Genomic DNA, 18,478 nt, shown 5'->3' with positions numbered 1-18,478 from the left:
AGTAGAGATGTCTATAGAATCACTCTGCAATCTTTCATGGGGTGTCAACTCCACACAAAGTGGCATATGGAACACTGCGGGGCGGGGGGGACAGACACAGATACCACCACATTTAAGTCATGGACGTGCCCTCAGTTCCCTGGGTGCACCAGGCTCCGTCCTCTCTCAGGGCCTTTGCCTCTGCTGGGTTTTCTGCCTGAAACGCTTCCCCACATCTAACCTGGCAAACTCCTACTCATCCTTCCCATCTCATCTACAATGTCCCTTCCTCAGAGACTTCCCGACCCCTCCCCACCACCTAAAATGCGTCTAACCCATTAACCTCCCTCATAGCACCATGGTTTTCCTTCGTGGCATTTAAAATTGGTAATTGCATCCTGAGGACGTGACCATTTCCTATGTGTCTGAGGGCAATGCCCGACCCGCCTGGCTCCCCATCGTAGACAGTGGCAGCACAGAGGTCACTGCTGAGTGAGGGTGCTTCCCATTTCACAGGAGGTACAACACAAGCCAAACTCTACTCTAGTAGAAAGGGAAAGCTATGACAGGAGAGGCGCAATGAAGCCCTGTAAGAGCTCAGAGGACAGAGCTAGCACAGGCATTAGGGGGCTAAGATAGATAGGAGGGAAACATCTGAAATGGAGCCTAGAAAGATTTACCTTTACTCAAAATCTAACAACTCCGGGTTGGGGTGGTGGGGTGGGAACAGCCCATTCAATCTAATTTTAAAATCTCTCAAAATCGCAAAAATCTAAAGACAATTTATTAAAATTGTTCCAGGCAGGCATCAAATTGCCTGTGTATCACTTAATCCTTACACTCAGCCTGTATGAGAAATGGCATTATCTCATCATACAAATAAAGAAACAGAGGCTCTGAAAAGTGAAGGAACTCACCTGTGTTCACACTAGGAAAGTGATGGAGTGAGGACACAACTCAAGCCTGACCACCCTTGAAAGCCATGCGCCATTCAGAACACAAGGGGTCCCAGACTTGCTCAGGGCCTAGAGTGCTAATTTTTCCAAAAAAGGTCCCTAGGCCCTAACCCATTCCTACTGAAGCAGACTCTCCAGGGGAGGAGCTGGGAACCCATACTTAATAAGCTCCCTCCGGGGCTTCCCTGGTGGCGCAGTGGTTGAGAATCCGCCTGCCGATGCAGGAGACACGGGTTCGTGCCCTGGTCCGAGAAGATCCCACATGCCGCGGAGCAACTAAGCCCGTGAGCCATGGCCGCTAGGCCTGCGCGTCCGGAGCCTGTGCTCCGCAACGGGAGAGGCCACAACAGTGAGAGGCCCGCATACCGCAAGAAGCTCCCTCCGGTCATTCTCATTCCCAGGCAAGTCTGCGACACACTGTTTGAAATGATACACAATGGGAAAACTGTAATGTCCCCCTCATGCCTTTGGACGTACTACCTATCCCCTGCCATACAGGCCTCCTCCACATCAGGCCTCACCTCCCCCTTCCTCGCTCTTCAAAAGGCTCCAGCCAGATGACCTCCTCCCAGCTCCCTGGACAGGTATTTTTCTTCCCACCTCTGTGCCTTCACTCAGCTCCTCCCCAGCCTGATCCTCTCCAGACCCTCCTCTTATACCCTACGGATACTGAAAAGGCCCTGTCTTGCCATGTCCTCTCCACTGGCCTAACACCTACTTGCACTCCGAAGCTCAATTAGAAACGCAGCTCTTGGGACTTCACTGGTGGCGCAGTGGCTAAGAATCCACCTGCCAATGCAGGGGACACGGGTTCAAGCCCTGGGCCAGGAAGATCCCACATGCCGCGGAGCAACTAAGCCCATGTGCCACAACTACTGAGCCTGTGCTCTAAAGCCCATGAGCCACAACTACTGAAGCTCACAAGCCACAACTACTGAAGCCCATGTGCCTAGAGCCCATGCTCCGCAACAAGAGAAGCCACCACAATGAGAAGCCCACACACTGCAACAAAGAGTAGCCCCTGCTCGCCACAACAAGAGAAAGCCTATGCGCAGCAACGAAGACGCAACACAGCCAAATAAATAAATTCATTAAAAAAAGAAGAAGAAGAAACCCACAAAGTCATATTTGTGGGTCATCTCTTGCTTCTGTTCCCTGAGCATCCTCTGTCTCCCTTCTGCTAACACATCCTCTCATTAGGGGAACTGTCCTTCCTCCACACTATAGAGTTGTGGGAGAGAGGGTCTCTCAATACAGAATGCCTATACACCTTCCTCTCAGGACTGGTCAATCCCACTGGTCAAGGTGACAGGCTCAGGGAGAGCACATGAGTAAGTCACACCAATCGGAATCATTATAAGGAACAAGGATAAAGAAAAACATTTGCCTTTCCCAACGGAAACTAGGATGATGCCTTGTTCTCTCTGTAGCATGTACTTTCATTCTCCTGGAAAAAGTACACCTTCAAGAGAAGGCCTGAAAGAGAGAGAAGCAGGGCCAAGGGACCTGGGAGGGTAGATAAACAGAAAGGGAAATACTAACCCAGGGCCTCTCAGCTTTGCAACTACTGCCATGTTGGGACGGCTGATTCCTGGGAGAGGCTCTCCTGTGCACTGTGGGATGTTTAGTACTATCCCTGACCTCTGTGCACTAGATTTAAGTAGCAGCCCCCCTCAATCCCCCTACAACCCCCTCTCCCAACCACCTGCCCTACCTGCCCCACTCCACCAGATTGTGACAACCAAAATGATCTCTAGACATTACCAAATGTCCCCTGAGGGTCAAAACCCCTCTAGTTGAGGACCACCACTTTAGAATGACCTGTTGTTATCAGGAGCCTTTTTCCCAATCACATGAGCCAATACAATCCCTTCCTGGTAAAACAAGTGTGCACTGAATTTTCATCATGTGTAATTAAGAATCTTGATTCGTATCCTTTCTTAATTCCTTCCCTCCCCCAGCAGCTATTTCTTTTACCTTAATTCCATATACTTTTACCATATACAGTTGACCCTTGAACCCGCAGGGTTAGTGGTACTGACTCCCCATGTAGTTGAAAATTCATGTATAACTTTTGACTCCCCCCAAAACTTTACTAATAGCCTACTGTTGACCAGAAGCTTTACCAATAATATAAACTGTCGATTAACACATATTTCGTATGTTATATGTATGATATACTATATTCTTACCATAAAGTGAGCTAGAGAAAAGAAAATATTACAAAAATCATAAGGAAAATACATTTACAGTATTGTACTGTATCTATTGATACTGTAAGTTTAAATCATCTGTTTACAAGATGAATCACCTGTCAGTACCTACATCAATATTGTCTTATATGTTATAAAACACTGTAGATGCTATACATGCTAACACTAGACATCAAAAACGAAAAGACGACGTGAAAAAGAAATTCATATTTATTTACAGGTAGAACAATTCCTGCATTGATAATGAAGAAGCAGCAATATGACTGCTTTATGGTAGCCTAGTATAATCAATATGATTGTTTCACAATCGTCTAGCCTATATACTAATGAATGAATCGTTATAAAAATTTTGTGGCATAGAGTATGATAGTCATATTCATAATACAGTATTAGGAACACTGTTACATTTTTTTTAAAAAACCACTTATCTGTGATGACAGCCTGATATAGTTTCTCGATTACGAGAGAGGCATACTGTGCAGCAGTATAATTCTTTGAAAGCAAAGTTATAAAACAGTAAGAAAAACACAGTATTAATTTTATATTAAATATCTCTCACCTTATGCCTACGTAAGGATAGGCTATCCACTTCAATACCAGTCTGGCACAGCATGTGCTACATGATGAATACTTAGGTGATGATGATGATGATGACGCAAAAACATCTCATACAGTCCTTGCCATACGGTTGTCAGATTTTCACACAAAGACACACATTTACACAACAGGTAAGTTTATCAACTGTACAGCATGATGATCATTTATTATGCATTAAGTGGAAGTGGATCATCACAAAGGTCTGCATCCTCATTAGCGTCACGTTGAGTAGGCTGAGGGGGAAGAGGAGCGGTTGGTCTTGCTGTCTCAGGGTGGCAGAGCCGGAAGAGGTGGAAGGGAAGGAGGAGAGGGAGGCACACCTAGTGTAACTTTACAGAAGTACATCGAAATTCCTGACTTCTTTGCTTTTTCATTTCTCAAAAAATGTTTCTATACAGTATCAATTCTTCCCCCGTTTGCTTTAGTTTCAGTGCTCGTATCATAGAAGGGTCCATGTCATAAAAGAAATCAAAATCAGTCTTGAATAATCAGAACGTTCTGGCAGACTGTCTAATGTTAATGTTTTCTGGCACTGTTTCTTCTACGTCTTCTTCCTCAACATCTGGCACCGGTTCAGAAGCACTCACGTCAATCAGGTCATCTTCTGTTAACTCCTCTGATATGGTGACTATTAGTTCTCGAATTGCTCTAAGATCCAAATCTTGAGACCCTTCCCCCACTCCCTGCCTCAACTTCTCTGCCATACCTACCATCCCTTCCATGATTTCCTTGATTGGCTTTGTCATAAATCATGAACTCATACACATCTGGACACAGTTTTCCCCAGCAGGAATTTGTTTTGGGCTTGATGGCTTTCATGGTTTTCTATAACAACAATGGCATCTTCAATAGTATATTCCTTCCAGACTTTCAGGATGTTCTATCAGGGTTCTATTCCATAGTGTTGACAATCCTTTCCATAGAGTACCATGTACAATGAGGCTTAAAGGTCCTTATGACCCCCTGACCTAGAAACTGAATTAGAGACATTGTCTGTGGGGGCAAAGGGACTGCTATGACACCTGCGCTGTTGAACTCGTGGGGTCTGTGTGGCCAGGGGTACTGTCTGATACCAAAAGAACTTCAAAGGGCAGTCCTGTACTGGCAAGGCACTTCTTGACTTCAAGGACAAGCCACTGATAGAAACAATCAAAAAAAAGGGTTCTCGCTGTCCAGGCCTTGTACAACCAAGAGAATGGCAGCTGGTGTTTATCTTTTTCCCTTTAAGGCTGGGGGGTTAACAGCTTTACAGATAAGGGCAGTCCTAATCGTAAATCCGACTACATTTACACGAAACAGTATAGTTAAGCTATCTCTTCCTGCCTTCAATCCTGGTGCTTGTTTCTCTTCCTCGCTAATAAATGTCCTTTGTGGCATTTTCCCCCCCCCCCCCCGAATAGGGCACTTTCATCTGCGTTAAAAACCTGTTCCGGCAGATAACCTTTCTCCTCGATGATTTTTGTAACAGCATCTGGGAACTCGTCTGCTGCCTCTTGTTCGACAGAAGCTGCTTCTCCTGTTATCTTGACATTTTTTAAGCCAAATTTCTTTCTAAAAGTATCAAACCATCCTGTGCTGGCATTAAATTCTCCAGCTTTAGATCTTTCACCTTCCTTTTGCTTTAAGTTATCATATAATGACTGATTTTTCCTCTAATCATATTAGAGTCTACAGGTATGCCTTTCTTATAGCCATCCTGCACTCACACAAAAGCTACATTTTCAATATGAGAAAAAAAGGTATTTCACAAAAAGTACAACATTTCAGAGCCTGCTGGTATAGCTGCAGTGACAGCTTCATCAATTTCGTTTTCTTTTTTTTACAATGGTTCCTACTCTGGATTCATTTATCTTGAAATGACAGGAAATGCAGCTGCAGACTTCAGTCTATGATACGTATCATGCAATTCAACTTTTTCTTGTAATGTCATGACTTTTCTCTGCTTCTTGGGAGCACTTCCAGAATCATTAGAGGCACTTCATATGCGTCCCATGGTGTTATTTAAGGCACTAAACACAATGAAAATGACGCGAGAACTGCAAGAGGTCACTTTTTACTGTGATGCACAATTTACTGGAGAGACAAACTGCTCAGCAGAAGATTAGCGTCACAAAGCGTGTTAGGCAGATTCTCAACACTTGAGCTCACCTTCATAGCAACAGGAGGTGGCTACAAAATTACAGTAGTACAGTATGCAGTTGTAATTTAATACTGCACCTTTACGTCTGTTTATATTTCTCTCAACCACGAATGGCATCATGTATGGTCTGTGTGTGTGTGTGTGTGTAAGTTTTGATAAATTTTAACATTTTATAATAGATTTGTGTATATTTTATGGTAGTAGATGATAGAATAGACTACATTTATTTTATACATTCATGAAATACTTTTTTCTTAATTTTTTTCAATATTTGTAGGCTACATTAGTTCATCTGTGAGTTTTTTTCAAATTGTCACAAATCTCCAAAAAATTTTCCAGTGTATTTATTTAAAAATATCCTCGTATAAGTGGACCTGCACAGTTCAAACCCGTGTGATTCAAGGGTCAACTGTAATGCAAATGCAATCTGTATGCCCTAGCATGACCTTGCTAATATTTTGCTTCATAACTTTGTGATTACCTCAGAAGTTTTATTTTCTCCACAGGATTATCAGTGTCTCATGCGATGAGCACCTCCCTGTGTATCTTCTCTGTTTATAATACTGCCCCTTGCACACTGCAATTAAAAGCAACGTGTTTCGCTATTGCTACAACAGCAAAGCCATTTGCTGCTCAAGGTCAGAAGCACTATTCCCAGTTTCATGGAAACCACCACCTTTTTCAATACTAATAAGTTATAAGCAATCCAAAATTAAATGACAAAGCAAAGTATCTTTCATGACAATAAAACCAGAATCATTATTAGAGTCATTGTTCATCACTCTGCATTCTAAAACAGGCAGGAAGTTTTCTGCCTCATAAAAAATACACTATTGAAATATCATTCCCTATATTATACTTGAGAAACCAGAGAACATAGTCATTTTGTACTCGCTGGGCCGTTCTCCACTTACTGCTCATTCTTTAGAAGGTAATACTGGCAAGGGTAGAACAAAGGCAGAATCTTATCCAGGACATGGACCACTGTTTTCAAATGCCTCGACTGGACCAGAATTCCGAAGAGTGGGATGCCTTCTGCACAGAACTTCTCAATGCTATGGAAAAAGAAAAAGGCAATGAGCATACGAGGTAGCCAGTTCATAAACTGATGTTCTGCCAATGCACTATCAGCCTACACGCTACCCAGATTATCTCAGGTCTCCAACACATTTATGCATACCCAAACTTCACACAGAAATGCTAGAATCAGAACTCTAGAAGTACAAAGGAATTTAAAAGTTCATCTATATTATCGTTTTTATACGAAGGAAAGGTGAAGTATCATGGCCCAATTCACACAGTTTCCTGGTATAGGGTCAAATTGAGGATCCAGGTTTGCAAATTTCTAGTCCAGAGCCCTGGCCACTTTGCTTCTCAAATGGTGTTTCTTCTAAGAGTCACGGGGCTCTCATTGTCTACGTAATCCCACAAGGTATTACAGCTAAGATTCAAAAATGAGCTCAATCTGTCTGTATAATCTGGCAGAATTTTTCTGAAATCAATGTGGCCTCGAAATTTACTTATTTTTTTGACTCTTCAGAGAATCTATCCTTAAGAAATAATCTCAAATATGGAAGAAAATATGACAGATGATCCATGTAAAAATGTACTTTTCAGAATTATTCATAATTGTAAACTCAGAGGCATAAATGAATTCATGTAAATTCTGGAAAAATCCATTCAATGGGAATATTACGGAATCATCTTAAAAGTATGCATATGATGGCCAAGGGCAATATGGAAAAATATTTCTGCTAAAATGGTAGTAGGAAAAAACAAAACTTTATACTTCTAACTATAACTACTAGTAAAGAAGAGTTATACTGTACAGACAGGGAAAAAACAGGGATAATGTCACACTAAAATGCTCATTGTGTTGGAGTGGTAAAAAAAGAGTGTTTTTTTCCTCCATTTTCCTAATTCTATAGTTTGGTTACACTGCTTTAATTCTGGAGAAAAAAAATCTTTTCAAAAAATAAAAGTAATAATGCAAAGATTACACCCTAAGGGAAACATTTACAATATTAGAAGTAAAAAAACAAAGGATATATAAAATTATGCATATAGTACAGCTCTAAAAAAGATCCAAGGAAAACATATTGAATAAAAATAAACAGAAAAATAAGCAATGTTTTATTACAATGAGAAAGATTCTGGGTGATTTTTTTTGACTATTGTTCTCTGTATTATCTATGACTTTATATTCATGTACAACTTATGTCCTTCACACTCTGCCCCCAACCCTAAGCCCATTCATAAGATTGTTTTAAGTTAGTTCTAGAATCATCCCAGATGACCACAGTGGAGTTCAGCCCCAAAAAGAAACACTCTCACCCTCACACCCACTCAGGATTCAGGAATCAGCACTAAACCAGTATTATTTTAGAGAGGACTCACAGCAGTATTAGTGAATAAAGAGCTACAGTTCCAGAATAAATATAATTAGAGAAATCATGAAACGATTAAGTTCAGAGTACTACACTCAAAGAAACCACGTACCAGACACTGTTCTAAGTATGTTAAATGTCTTATAACTCACTTAAGCCTCATAAAGTAAGTCTGATACTATTATTATTCCCATTTCATAGATGAGGAACCTGAGGTACAGGAAACTGTGAATGACACTAAAGCTACTAGAAATGATGTAAAGAGTGCCTTCCAAAGGGCCTATATAACAACTCTCCCCTTCTTAGTACATCAATTCTACTCTCTTTAACTGGCTTTCAAAATTGTCCATAATTACCTGGTGACCTCCATTCACCAACAGGAAACACAGGAGAGTTCTGTCAACACTTCGCCTTCCCTCCCCCTCATCCACCCAGCCAGATAAGATACCTGGTGGAATGAAATATGGAGGCGGCGGGGTGAGGAAGAAATAGGTGAGGGAGGTTAAGAGGTACAAACTTCCAATTGAAAAATAAATGAGTTACGGGTATGAAATGTACAGTGTGGAGAATACAGTCAATAACTATTTAATATTTTTGTATGGTGACATATCGTAACCAGCATTACCGGGTGATCAGTTAGAAATGTACAGAAATGTTGAATACCTATGTTGTGTGACAGGAACTAACAGAGTGTTGTAGGTCAGTTATACTTCAAAAACAAATAAACAGGGCTTCCCTGGTGGTGCAGTGGTTAAGAATCCACCTGCCAATGCAGGGGACATGGGTTCAATCCCTGGTCTGGGAAGATCCCACATGCCACGGAACAACTAAGCTCGTGCGCCACAACTACTGAGCCTGCACTCTAGAGCCCGTGAGCCACAACTACTGAAGCCTGTGCACTTAGAGCTCATGATCTGCAACAACAGAAGCCACTGCAATAAGCAGCCCACTCGTTGCAACTAGAGAAAGCCCGCGTGCAGCAATGAAGACCCAACGCAGCCAAAAATAAATAAATATATAAAACAAACAAACTCATAGAAAAAGAGATCAGATTTGTGGTTACTAGAGGCTGGGGAGAGGTGGGGGGGGTGGAGGGAGGGGAAACTGGATAAAGGTGGTCAAAAGGTACAATCTTCCAGTTATCAGACAAATAAATACTAGGGATATACTGTAATGTACATGATAATATAATTAACACTGGTGTACATTATATATAAAAGTTGTTAAGAGAGTAAATCCCAAATGTTCTCATCACAAGAAAAAAATATATTTCTTCCTATTTCTTTTTTTTAATAGATCTTTATTGGAGTATAATTGCTTCATAATTCTGTGTTAATTTCTGCTGTATAACAAACTGAATTAGCCATACATATATCCCCATATGCCCTCCCTCTTGAGCCTCCTTCCCATCCTCCCTATTCTTCCTATTTCTTTAATTTTGCATCTATATGAGATGATGGATGTTCACTAAACTATACATTTCATGATATATGTAAGTCAAATCATTATGCCGTACACCTTAAATTTATACAGTGCTGTATGTCAATTATATCTCAATAAAACTGGAAGAAAAAAAAAGAAATACCTACAAAGTACAAGTTCTGGAGATACAAAGATAAACAAGACAACACCCCTACCATGTCCCTACCATTAAGGAACACACAGTCCCAAAGGAGGAGGAGAAACGATTACACCTGAAGCACCCAGCTCAGAAGGCACAGGTGCTGCAGGGCAGGAGTGGGTGGCCCTTGGGCGGAATCTTCAACACCGTGGGCACTGATCACCTGGGGAAGGTAAGAGTCACTACTCTGCTCCTTAGCCCAGGACATCTTCTCTAATTAATAAGACTCCTCTCCAGAGCTTAGCTCCTCCATGAGGGTATCCTGCTCTAGTGATCTCCCCTTACCTTAAATTCTTTCTGCCCATACTCTTGAGAGGTTCTCAATCTAGGCTGTACATTAGAATCACCTGGAGAACTGGCCCCTAGATCAGTTAGATCAGGATTCTCACTCTCTTCCCTGTACTGGTATTATTTTTAGAATCACTGCAAAAGTGATTCTAAATGGTGGTCAGGATTAAGAACCAGAGCTCTATTCACATCACCCAGCCCACGATTATATTCTTCAGTACTGCTAATTGTGTTATGTCTCCCGTGTCCACTAAGCTGTCAACAACCTGAGGACAGCTATCTAACAATTTCATACCTCTCCTACTTCACAGCACAGGCTGAACACTAATAGCTCACAGAACAACTGGCATCCCACTGAAAATATACTGAATGTGGAAGATGTTGAAATCAGGTTGTTAAACAGTGAGTCTAAAACACGAGAATCAGAAAGTATCGGCCAAAGATGTTTTAGAAAACTGGATAGGCTCAATAAAATTAATACAGTGTAGGAAAATGATCCTTAAAGAAAAGGATTGTTTAACCAACTGAGAATTCATGCATTCAGTTACTTACTGCACCAGATTCAGTCTGCATCACTAGGGATAAAATACCACAAGACAAATATGGTTCCTGAGTCCTAACCTCATAGAATGTCTCTGATAAAATTAAACAGACAACTACATTATAGTGTGATAAATGCTACAATGGAAGAAACAGACACAGGTATGGGCTCATACAAGAGAGGCATTTGACTTGATAAGGCATTTCATCCCCTTGGGTAGGTTTAGGGTTAGCTACCTTTATACGTGGGAAGGCTGGGTTGGGCTGCCATCACTTTAAACAAAATTCAGTACAGGTGACCAATTATTTTTATTTGATCACTATTCTGAGGAAGAGACTCTGTCTATGGCTGACATAAACATTCCACGCTGGATGATAGGTATAACTCTCTTGATAATGCAACAAGGTGATTTTCTGTTACAAATCCATGTTATATGAATTTAGGCAGCATTTCCCAGTGATGAGCTATTAATCAAGGCTTATTATTTGGCCCTGATTACCCCTAGATAGATTTGATGGAGGCCTCAGACCTTGAGATGTGAAAGATGAGATTCCAGAATCACTGACTACAAGGTTCAGCAACCCTAGAAGTTCAACACAAACACCGTACCTGTGGCCCACAGCCGTCATAGCTAAGGCCAGATAACAGCCAATGGGCATGCCCTCCTTTACAGCCTTCAAGAGAGGATGAAACGTGGGTGATTCTGTCACTTCGGGCACAGTGCTGGAGAACGGAACAGTTGCACAATTCTGCTGTATTCCATAATCATTTTTGTGCAGTTTTAACTTCAAGATCAAGTTCCAGGCCCATTGGTTAAATGAGGTCTCAGGTGTCTCTCCATATCGAACAATACTGGCCAAATATGAAACCTAAAACAATTATTTATTTTAAACCACATTAGTCACATACACGTTAAATCAGTAAGCTCACCCACCCATCTCTTTTTGTGATCAACAATGCAGTCAAAAGAAAGGACATAATGCTTACTGGTACTCAGTGTTTACAGTGCTAAATTAAAGCAGTTTCTCACTCACAACTGACTACTTCTGCTTATTTGCTAGTCACTTTGTGAACCTGATCTGGGTCAGCTCAAGCAAGAGTAATAATATGAAAGTTGGTATGCAACAAATCGTGTGCTGGTAAAAAAATTTAACAACCAGTTGGAGCATGGGGGCTGATTTATAAGGGTTTGCCCACTTTGGTAGCATAAAAACTCCCACCATGGTCAACTTAAAGCCACCAGCAGGTTAACAACCAGACCTGCAAAGTTCCTAAAAATTAACAATCAGTTCTCCAAGCTGGTATGAGCCAGCGCCAGCACACCACTGTAGCTCAACTCAAATTCCATAATACTAAAATGGTCATATGGAGGCTACTTCTTAAAGAAAAATCTTTCTCCAACCATAGAACTCAATTTCAATATCTTAAATTGCCAGAAATGTTCTTAGGAAACCTAAGGGTAAATATTGTAACCCAGGTCATTTATAATAAAGGTTTATGTCCTCAATACATAAAAGAAGGAAATACCTGCTTCATACTTTCAGAAAGAAACCCAGCATATGGCTTCTGTGCAAGGTACTTCTGGTACGCCTCGAGAATCATTAAAGCTACTTCAGCATGGACTGTTTGATCCAGATGAAGAGTCCCCTTTTAAAGAGAAAAATCATCACAAACATGTCATTCTGATTTTTTTTGGTTATACCTTTGAACTAAAAGAATAGTCAGGATAGTCTAAAAGATTAGTCAGGATAGTAAAAAAGAACCTTGGATGCAGTTTAATTTTCCAAAGCTCACACTCCCTAACAATGAAATTATAAAATGACAATAGGAAAAAGAATTGAAATCTTTAAAGAACCACTACACTGCACCAGTTAGGTGTGAGCCCGAGTTGTCCCCAATCCCAGTCATAAAAGGTATCTTTGAGCGTAACCCCCAACTCCCACCCTAAAATCTCCATAAATACTTTGGGTTACAAGTTTAAGGGCATTGTTAAGAACCAGGAAGATGTTGAATTATTATTAACTAAACAGAAAGATACTTAATAATTTAAGTCTACATTCCCTTTTCTTGTTCTGTCATCAGTGAAAATACAAAAATTACTCAACAGCACAGGTAAAATACTCCTTCAGGAGCTTGAAGTTGCCTACCAAATTTCCCACCCAATCATCCTTTACAGCCTGAAGAAATACATTCCCTAAGCCTCCCAGAGAAGAGCACTTTCCGAACGCTAACAAAAGAACAAGGAGAGGGCTTCCTTGGTGGCACAGTGGTTAAGAATCCGCCTGCCAACGCAGGGGACACAGGTTTGAGCCCTGGTGCGGGAAGATCCCACATGCCGCGGAGCAACTAAGCCTGTGCGCCACAACTACTGAGCCTGCGCTCTAGAGCCCGCGTGCCACAACTACTGAGCCCGTGTGCCACAGCTACTGAATCCCGCATGCCTAGAGCCCATGCTCCGCAACGAGAAGCCACTGCAATGAGAAGCCTGTGCACAGCAACAAAGAGTAGTCCCCACTCGCCACAACTAGAGAAAGCCCGTGCACAGCAACAAAGACCAAAGGCATCCCAAAATAAATAAATTAAATAAATAAAATTTATTTTTTTTAAAAATTTCTACTTTAAATGAACGAGGAGACACTCGAGGAGACTGTGCATGCAGCTCTCTGGAAGAGGGGGGCTGGGGCTTCTGTTCACAAGTCAGAGAAGGCGAAGGTGGAGAAGAGCCCCCTGCAGCTCTCACCCACCAGCACTTGAATGAGAAAAGACCCGGATAAGCCCATAAGCAGACCAGGTGGTCAGGGACACACTGAATGAAAAGCTCCCTGGTTTCAGTTTCCTCATCTGTACAACAGGGGTCATGTTCACGCCAAGCACACAAGATGGCTGAGAGGACTAGATGACTCGCTCAGAACAAAAGCTGGCAGATAGTTAGAGAAGGCTGAGTTCTCTTCCATTTTCGCTTTAAAATGTTTAAATATTTTGATCAAGAAGCTAACTAATAAGGCCTAGGGTAAAAAGGAAGAAAGATCTTAACAGTCAAAATGCCTTGATATTGCATCTTTGGAGACATATGATAGGGAGCAAACTCTTAATAATAATAAACTATTATGAACAAAAACTACCACCACTAAGACCTTAACACCTGCCTAGAACTGTCCTCAATGTTTTACGTGTCCTAGCTTGCAAAAGCCCTCTGAGGTAAGCCTGTTAATGTGAATGGTTACAGATGAGCAACTGAGGCCCAGAGAGTTCCGGAAGCTTGCTCAGGGTCACACAGCCAGGAGGTAGCAGAGCTGCGATCAGAACCCAGGCAGGCTCACTCAGAGCTCAGGCTCTTAACCAGTGCACAGTGTTTCAGAAGACAAGTCTGGCAATGACACACAATACAAAATGTACAAGGAAAAATGACCAGAGGTAAGAGCGGCAATTAGGAGGAACTGCAGTAAATATCCAGAAATAAAACAACAGAAACAAATGATCCAAGGAAAAAGGGAAGAATTTTCAGTGTGGAGCAATTTATCTTCACTTAGAGGATGCTCACTCTGCAAAACAGAACTAATTAGAGAAGATCCTAAACTCTGACACAGCTAAAAGAATTTGCACACCTTGCAAATGATACTCAAAAATGTTAATATTTTGAGAAAATGTTTCTTTGAAACTGATGTGTGTGGACCCGCCAGTCTCTAAGGAATGGTTTTAATACATACCTGCTCACCAAATCCCCAATTTAGTCCTTCTAGAATAACACAGGCCAATTTATTCTTCACCGTTGTCAGGTTATAATTCAATAACCAATCCCGAATCACAGCTATCTCAGAGGCAGAAGGTCTCCAAAGATACAAAGGTAGTTCTTTAAACAAGTATAAAGAAACCTTATTTAAAAGAAAATGATAATAATTAAAATCAAGACTTAAGGACAATCCTGTATTACTACAATACTATATTATTAAAGTGCTTACAAAATTTTTCTCCAAAAAGAGGTAGGGTTTTGTTTTTTAGACAGAGAAATGAACAACCAAATCAAATGAATATTAAAACTAATGATACACCAAAAGCACATTTTGCAATCCTTTGTAAAGGTCAAGCTTTCTTTCATATGTAAACTGGTACACTTCCATTTAAAAATATCACCATAGTAAGATCCAAATTTAAAGTCATGATAAATCAGTGGAAAGTCATTCATTTTACAAAAAGACTTAGCACTTTACATAATTATTTCTAGGGCTTCCCTAGTGGCGCAGTGGTTGAGAGTCCGCCTGCCGATGCAGGAGACACGGGTTCGTGCCCCGGTCCGGGAAGATCCCACATGCCGCGGAGTGACTGGGCCCTTGAGCCATGGCCGCTGAGCCTGCGCGTCCGGAGCCTGTGCTCCGCAACGGGAGAGGCCACAACAGTGAGAGGCCCAAGTAACTCCAAAAAAAAAAAAAAAAAATGTATTTCTTTTACGTCATTTAAAAAATTATTTCTATTAGCTTCAAAGCATTCTAGGAAGAAGATACAAGGAGTGGATGGGGGTAAAGATGAAACAAGATCAACCAAGAATTGGTATTTGTTGAAACTGGATGATAGGTACATAGCAATTCATTATACTGTTCTCTACTTTTTATATATTTGAAAGATTATATAATAAAAGCTTTTTAAAATCCTGTACAAAAAGCCCATAGCACCACTTTTTTTTTTTTAACCTCTTTATTTGAGTATAACTGTTTTACAATAGTGTGTTAGTTTCTCTTTTACAACAAAGTGAATCAGTTATACATATACATATGTTGCCATAACTCTTCCCTCTTTTGTCACCCTCCCTCCCACCCTCCCTATCCCACCCCTCTAGGTGGTCACTAAGTACAGAGGTGAACTCCCTGTGCTATGCTGTAGCTTCCCACTAGCTATCTAATTTACATTTGGTAGTGTGTATATGTCCCTGCCACTCTCTCACATCGTCACAGCTTACCCTTAGCACCACTTTTAAATAACATATCCATGTGCAAATTAAGATAAATCTGGATTCACTTAATACAGTTTGGTTTAAGTAAGACTAATCAGAAGAGCAGTTCATAAATAATGTCTAGAATAGTGCTGTCCAATGGAAATCTAATGCAAGCCACACCATGTAATTTTTATTTTTCTAATAGCCATTTTTAAAAGTCAAAAGAAACAGGTAAAATTAATTTTAACAATATATATCATTCAATCCAGTATGTCCAAAATAGTATTCCAACATGTAGTCATCACAAAAGATTACCGAGATATGTTATTCTTTTGTTCATACTAAGTCTTGGAAACCCAGTGAGTATTTTACACTTACAGCACATCATAATTTGGATGAGCCACATTACAAGGGTCTATAGTGACATATGCCTGGTGGTTACTGTACTGGACAACTCAGGTCTAGAACATATAACCAAGCATTTTTCAGGTTCCTACACTACTCCAAATTGGAGGCAAAACAAAATTTGAAATAATGGGGAAAAAAATTTGAAAGACGAGTAGAACGAATGAATTGTAAAAAGACCCTTTCTTTCCTTTGCATGTGTAGTGTGTGTGTGCAGTTAGCTAAATTTTAAGAAGGATTTGTTAATAAAGGTCTTGAATATGCTGAATAAAATGGTAAACTAGCAATCTAACAAATAGAAAAATACTTCTTTAGCCTGTAAGCATCTGACAAAAAGAACAAAATAATGGTACCAGAACAATGAGTATAGCAGTAAGATCTGTCCAGAAAACCAACTATCCCCAGCTACACAAAATAATGGTATAGCATATATCTACACATCAAGAATAAAAGTGAAGCTACCAAGAAAGATCTCAGGGACATTAAAAAGGGAACATTACAAAAACTCTTTGCCAGTAAATTCAACTAGTTAGATGAAATGGAAAAAACCCTTTAAAAACATAACTTAAATATATGTATATGTATAGCTGATTCACTTTGTTATAAAGCAGAAACTAACACACCATTGTAAAGCAATTATACTCCAATAAAGATGTTTAAAAAAAAAAACAAACATAACTTAACAAAACTGACTCAGAAAAAAATAAAAATCTGTATCTGTTTAAAGTTTTGAATTTGTTATCAAAACACAAAGAAAACCCTAGGCCCAGATGATTTCACTGGTAAACTCTATCAAACATTCAAGGAAGAATTACAGCAATCTTACAAAAATTCTTTCAAAAAACAGAAGAGGAGGAAATGCTTCCCAACTCATGTTACAAGGCCAACATGACCCTAAAACCAAAACCTAACAAAGATATAACAAGAAAGTAAAATTACAGATCAATATGTCATGAATATATATGCAAAAATCCTCAAGAAAAAATATTATCAAATTGAACCTAACAATACATAAAAAGAATAATATACCATGATCAAGTGGTTTTTATTTCAGGAAACAATGATGGTTCAACATGTGAAAACCAGTCAATGTAATTCATCACGTTAACAGAAAAAAGGATAAAAATCATATGACCACCTCAGTGGATGAAGAAAAAACAAGTAAATACCCACTCATGAAAAAAAAAAAATTCAGCAAAATGGAAGTAGAAATTTCTCAGCCTACCAGAGAGTATAAATGAAAAACCTACAGCTAGCATTATACTTAATGGTGAACTTTGGAACCCTTTCTACTATGATAAGGAACAAGACAAGGATGTCCACTTTTATTAACTCTATTCCATATTGTAATGAAAAGCCTAGTACATTCAATAAGGCAAGAAAAGAAATGATTAAAAAGAAAGAATTCCCAACAAAACAGAATTTAAAGAGTGTATTTTAAAATATATTTATGCTTTCATTGAAAGTCAGAAGACCACTAATTTTACCTGAAGAGGATGTTAGGAAGATGCATGAATTTCACTAACAAAAGTAGAATGTCCTCTGAAGTGAACCCATGTTTCAAATGATAAAAAAGACCAATAGGAAAGTATGTTATGCATTTGCAGGTTGTCATCAACACTTATCTGAGTTCTTTACTTTGAGATGTTCCCAAAGGCTTGGTCCTTATCAACAACTATTCCTAACCCAGAGCAATACCCACACATCTACATACAGTACAAAGGACTGTTCCTCTCCTGCTGGGCCTCCAGAAAAAGTTACCTTCAGACATACCCCAGGTGTGTCAATGAAAATTTAGGTCCACAGCCACAGCTCATTCCCAGGCTCTGGAGCTAGGAGCTGATTTCAGACTAGCCCAAGGTCACAGCAAAAATATTCAAAGCCATCATGTTCATCTGAAGGCAAGGGGGCTTGAATAAGTTCCTCCAAAAATGTCAGCAAGTTCACAGAACACAAAGGAACCATATATTTAAACAGAGAGTGGGGGCATCTTTTAAAAGATGAGCTCTAAAAAACATTATGGTTCTAATTTGTACACTTACTGTTAAGAATATTTCTGGGCACAATTTATTACTAAAAGTATTATGACCTAATTAAAAATGTAAGTGTCGGGCTTCCCTGGTGGCGCAGTGGTTGAGAATCCGCCTGCCGATGCAGGAGACACGGGTTCGTGCCCTGGTCCGGGAAGATCCCACATGCCGCGGAGCAACTGAGCCCGTGAGCCATGGCCGCTGGGCCTGCGCGTCCGGAGCCTATGCTCCGCAACGGGAGAGGCCACAACAGTGAGAGGCCCGCATACCGCAAAAAAAAAAAAAAAAAAAAAAAAAAAAAAACAAATAAAAATGTAAGTGTGGCCAAACCCGGAAAAACACTTGTCAGAAAAAGGTCATGAACTCAATCAAACTGAAAGAATCATATGACCCA

General features: G+C 40.2%; 1 protein-coding gene across 2 annotated transcripts in view; it reads right to left on the bottom strand.

The window, feature by feature from the left end:
- EPG5 (ectopic P-granules 5 autophagy tethering factor) overlaps positions 1 to 18,478 on the bottom strand; it is a 125,437-nt gene that overhangs the window by 70,693 nt on the left and 36,266 nt on the right. For both annotated transcript variants that reach the window (XM_067014402.1, XM_059041017.2), the window contains exons 14-17: positions 14,430 to 14,594; positions 12,250 to 12,369; positions 11,332 to 11,591; positions 6,800 to 6,940 (exon numbers count right to left, since the gene is read on the bottom strand). In XM_067014402.1, the coding sequence (XP_066870503.1) occupies positions 6,800 to 6,940; positions 11,332 to 11,591; positions 12,250 to 12,369; positions 14,430 to 14,594 (686 nt within the window). The remainder of the gene's footprint in view (positions 1 to 6,799; positions 6,941 to 11,331; positions 11,592 to 12,249; positions 12,370 to 14,429; positions 14,595 to 18,478) is intronic.

The sequence above is a fragment of the Kogia breviceps genome, chromosome 15, assembly GCF_026419965.1.
Source record: "Kogia breviceps isolate mKogBre1 chromosome 15, mKogBre1 haplotype 1, whole genome shotgun sequence".
NCBI lineage: Eukaryota > Metazoa > Chordata > Mammalia > Artiodactyla > Physeteridae > Kogia > Kogia breviceps.
Note: the sequence above shows the minus strand (reverse complement) of the source record. Positions and strands in the feature narration are given on the sequence as shown.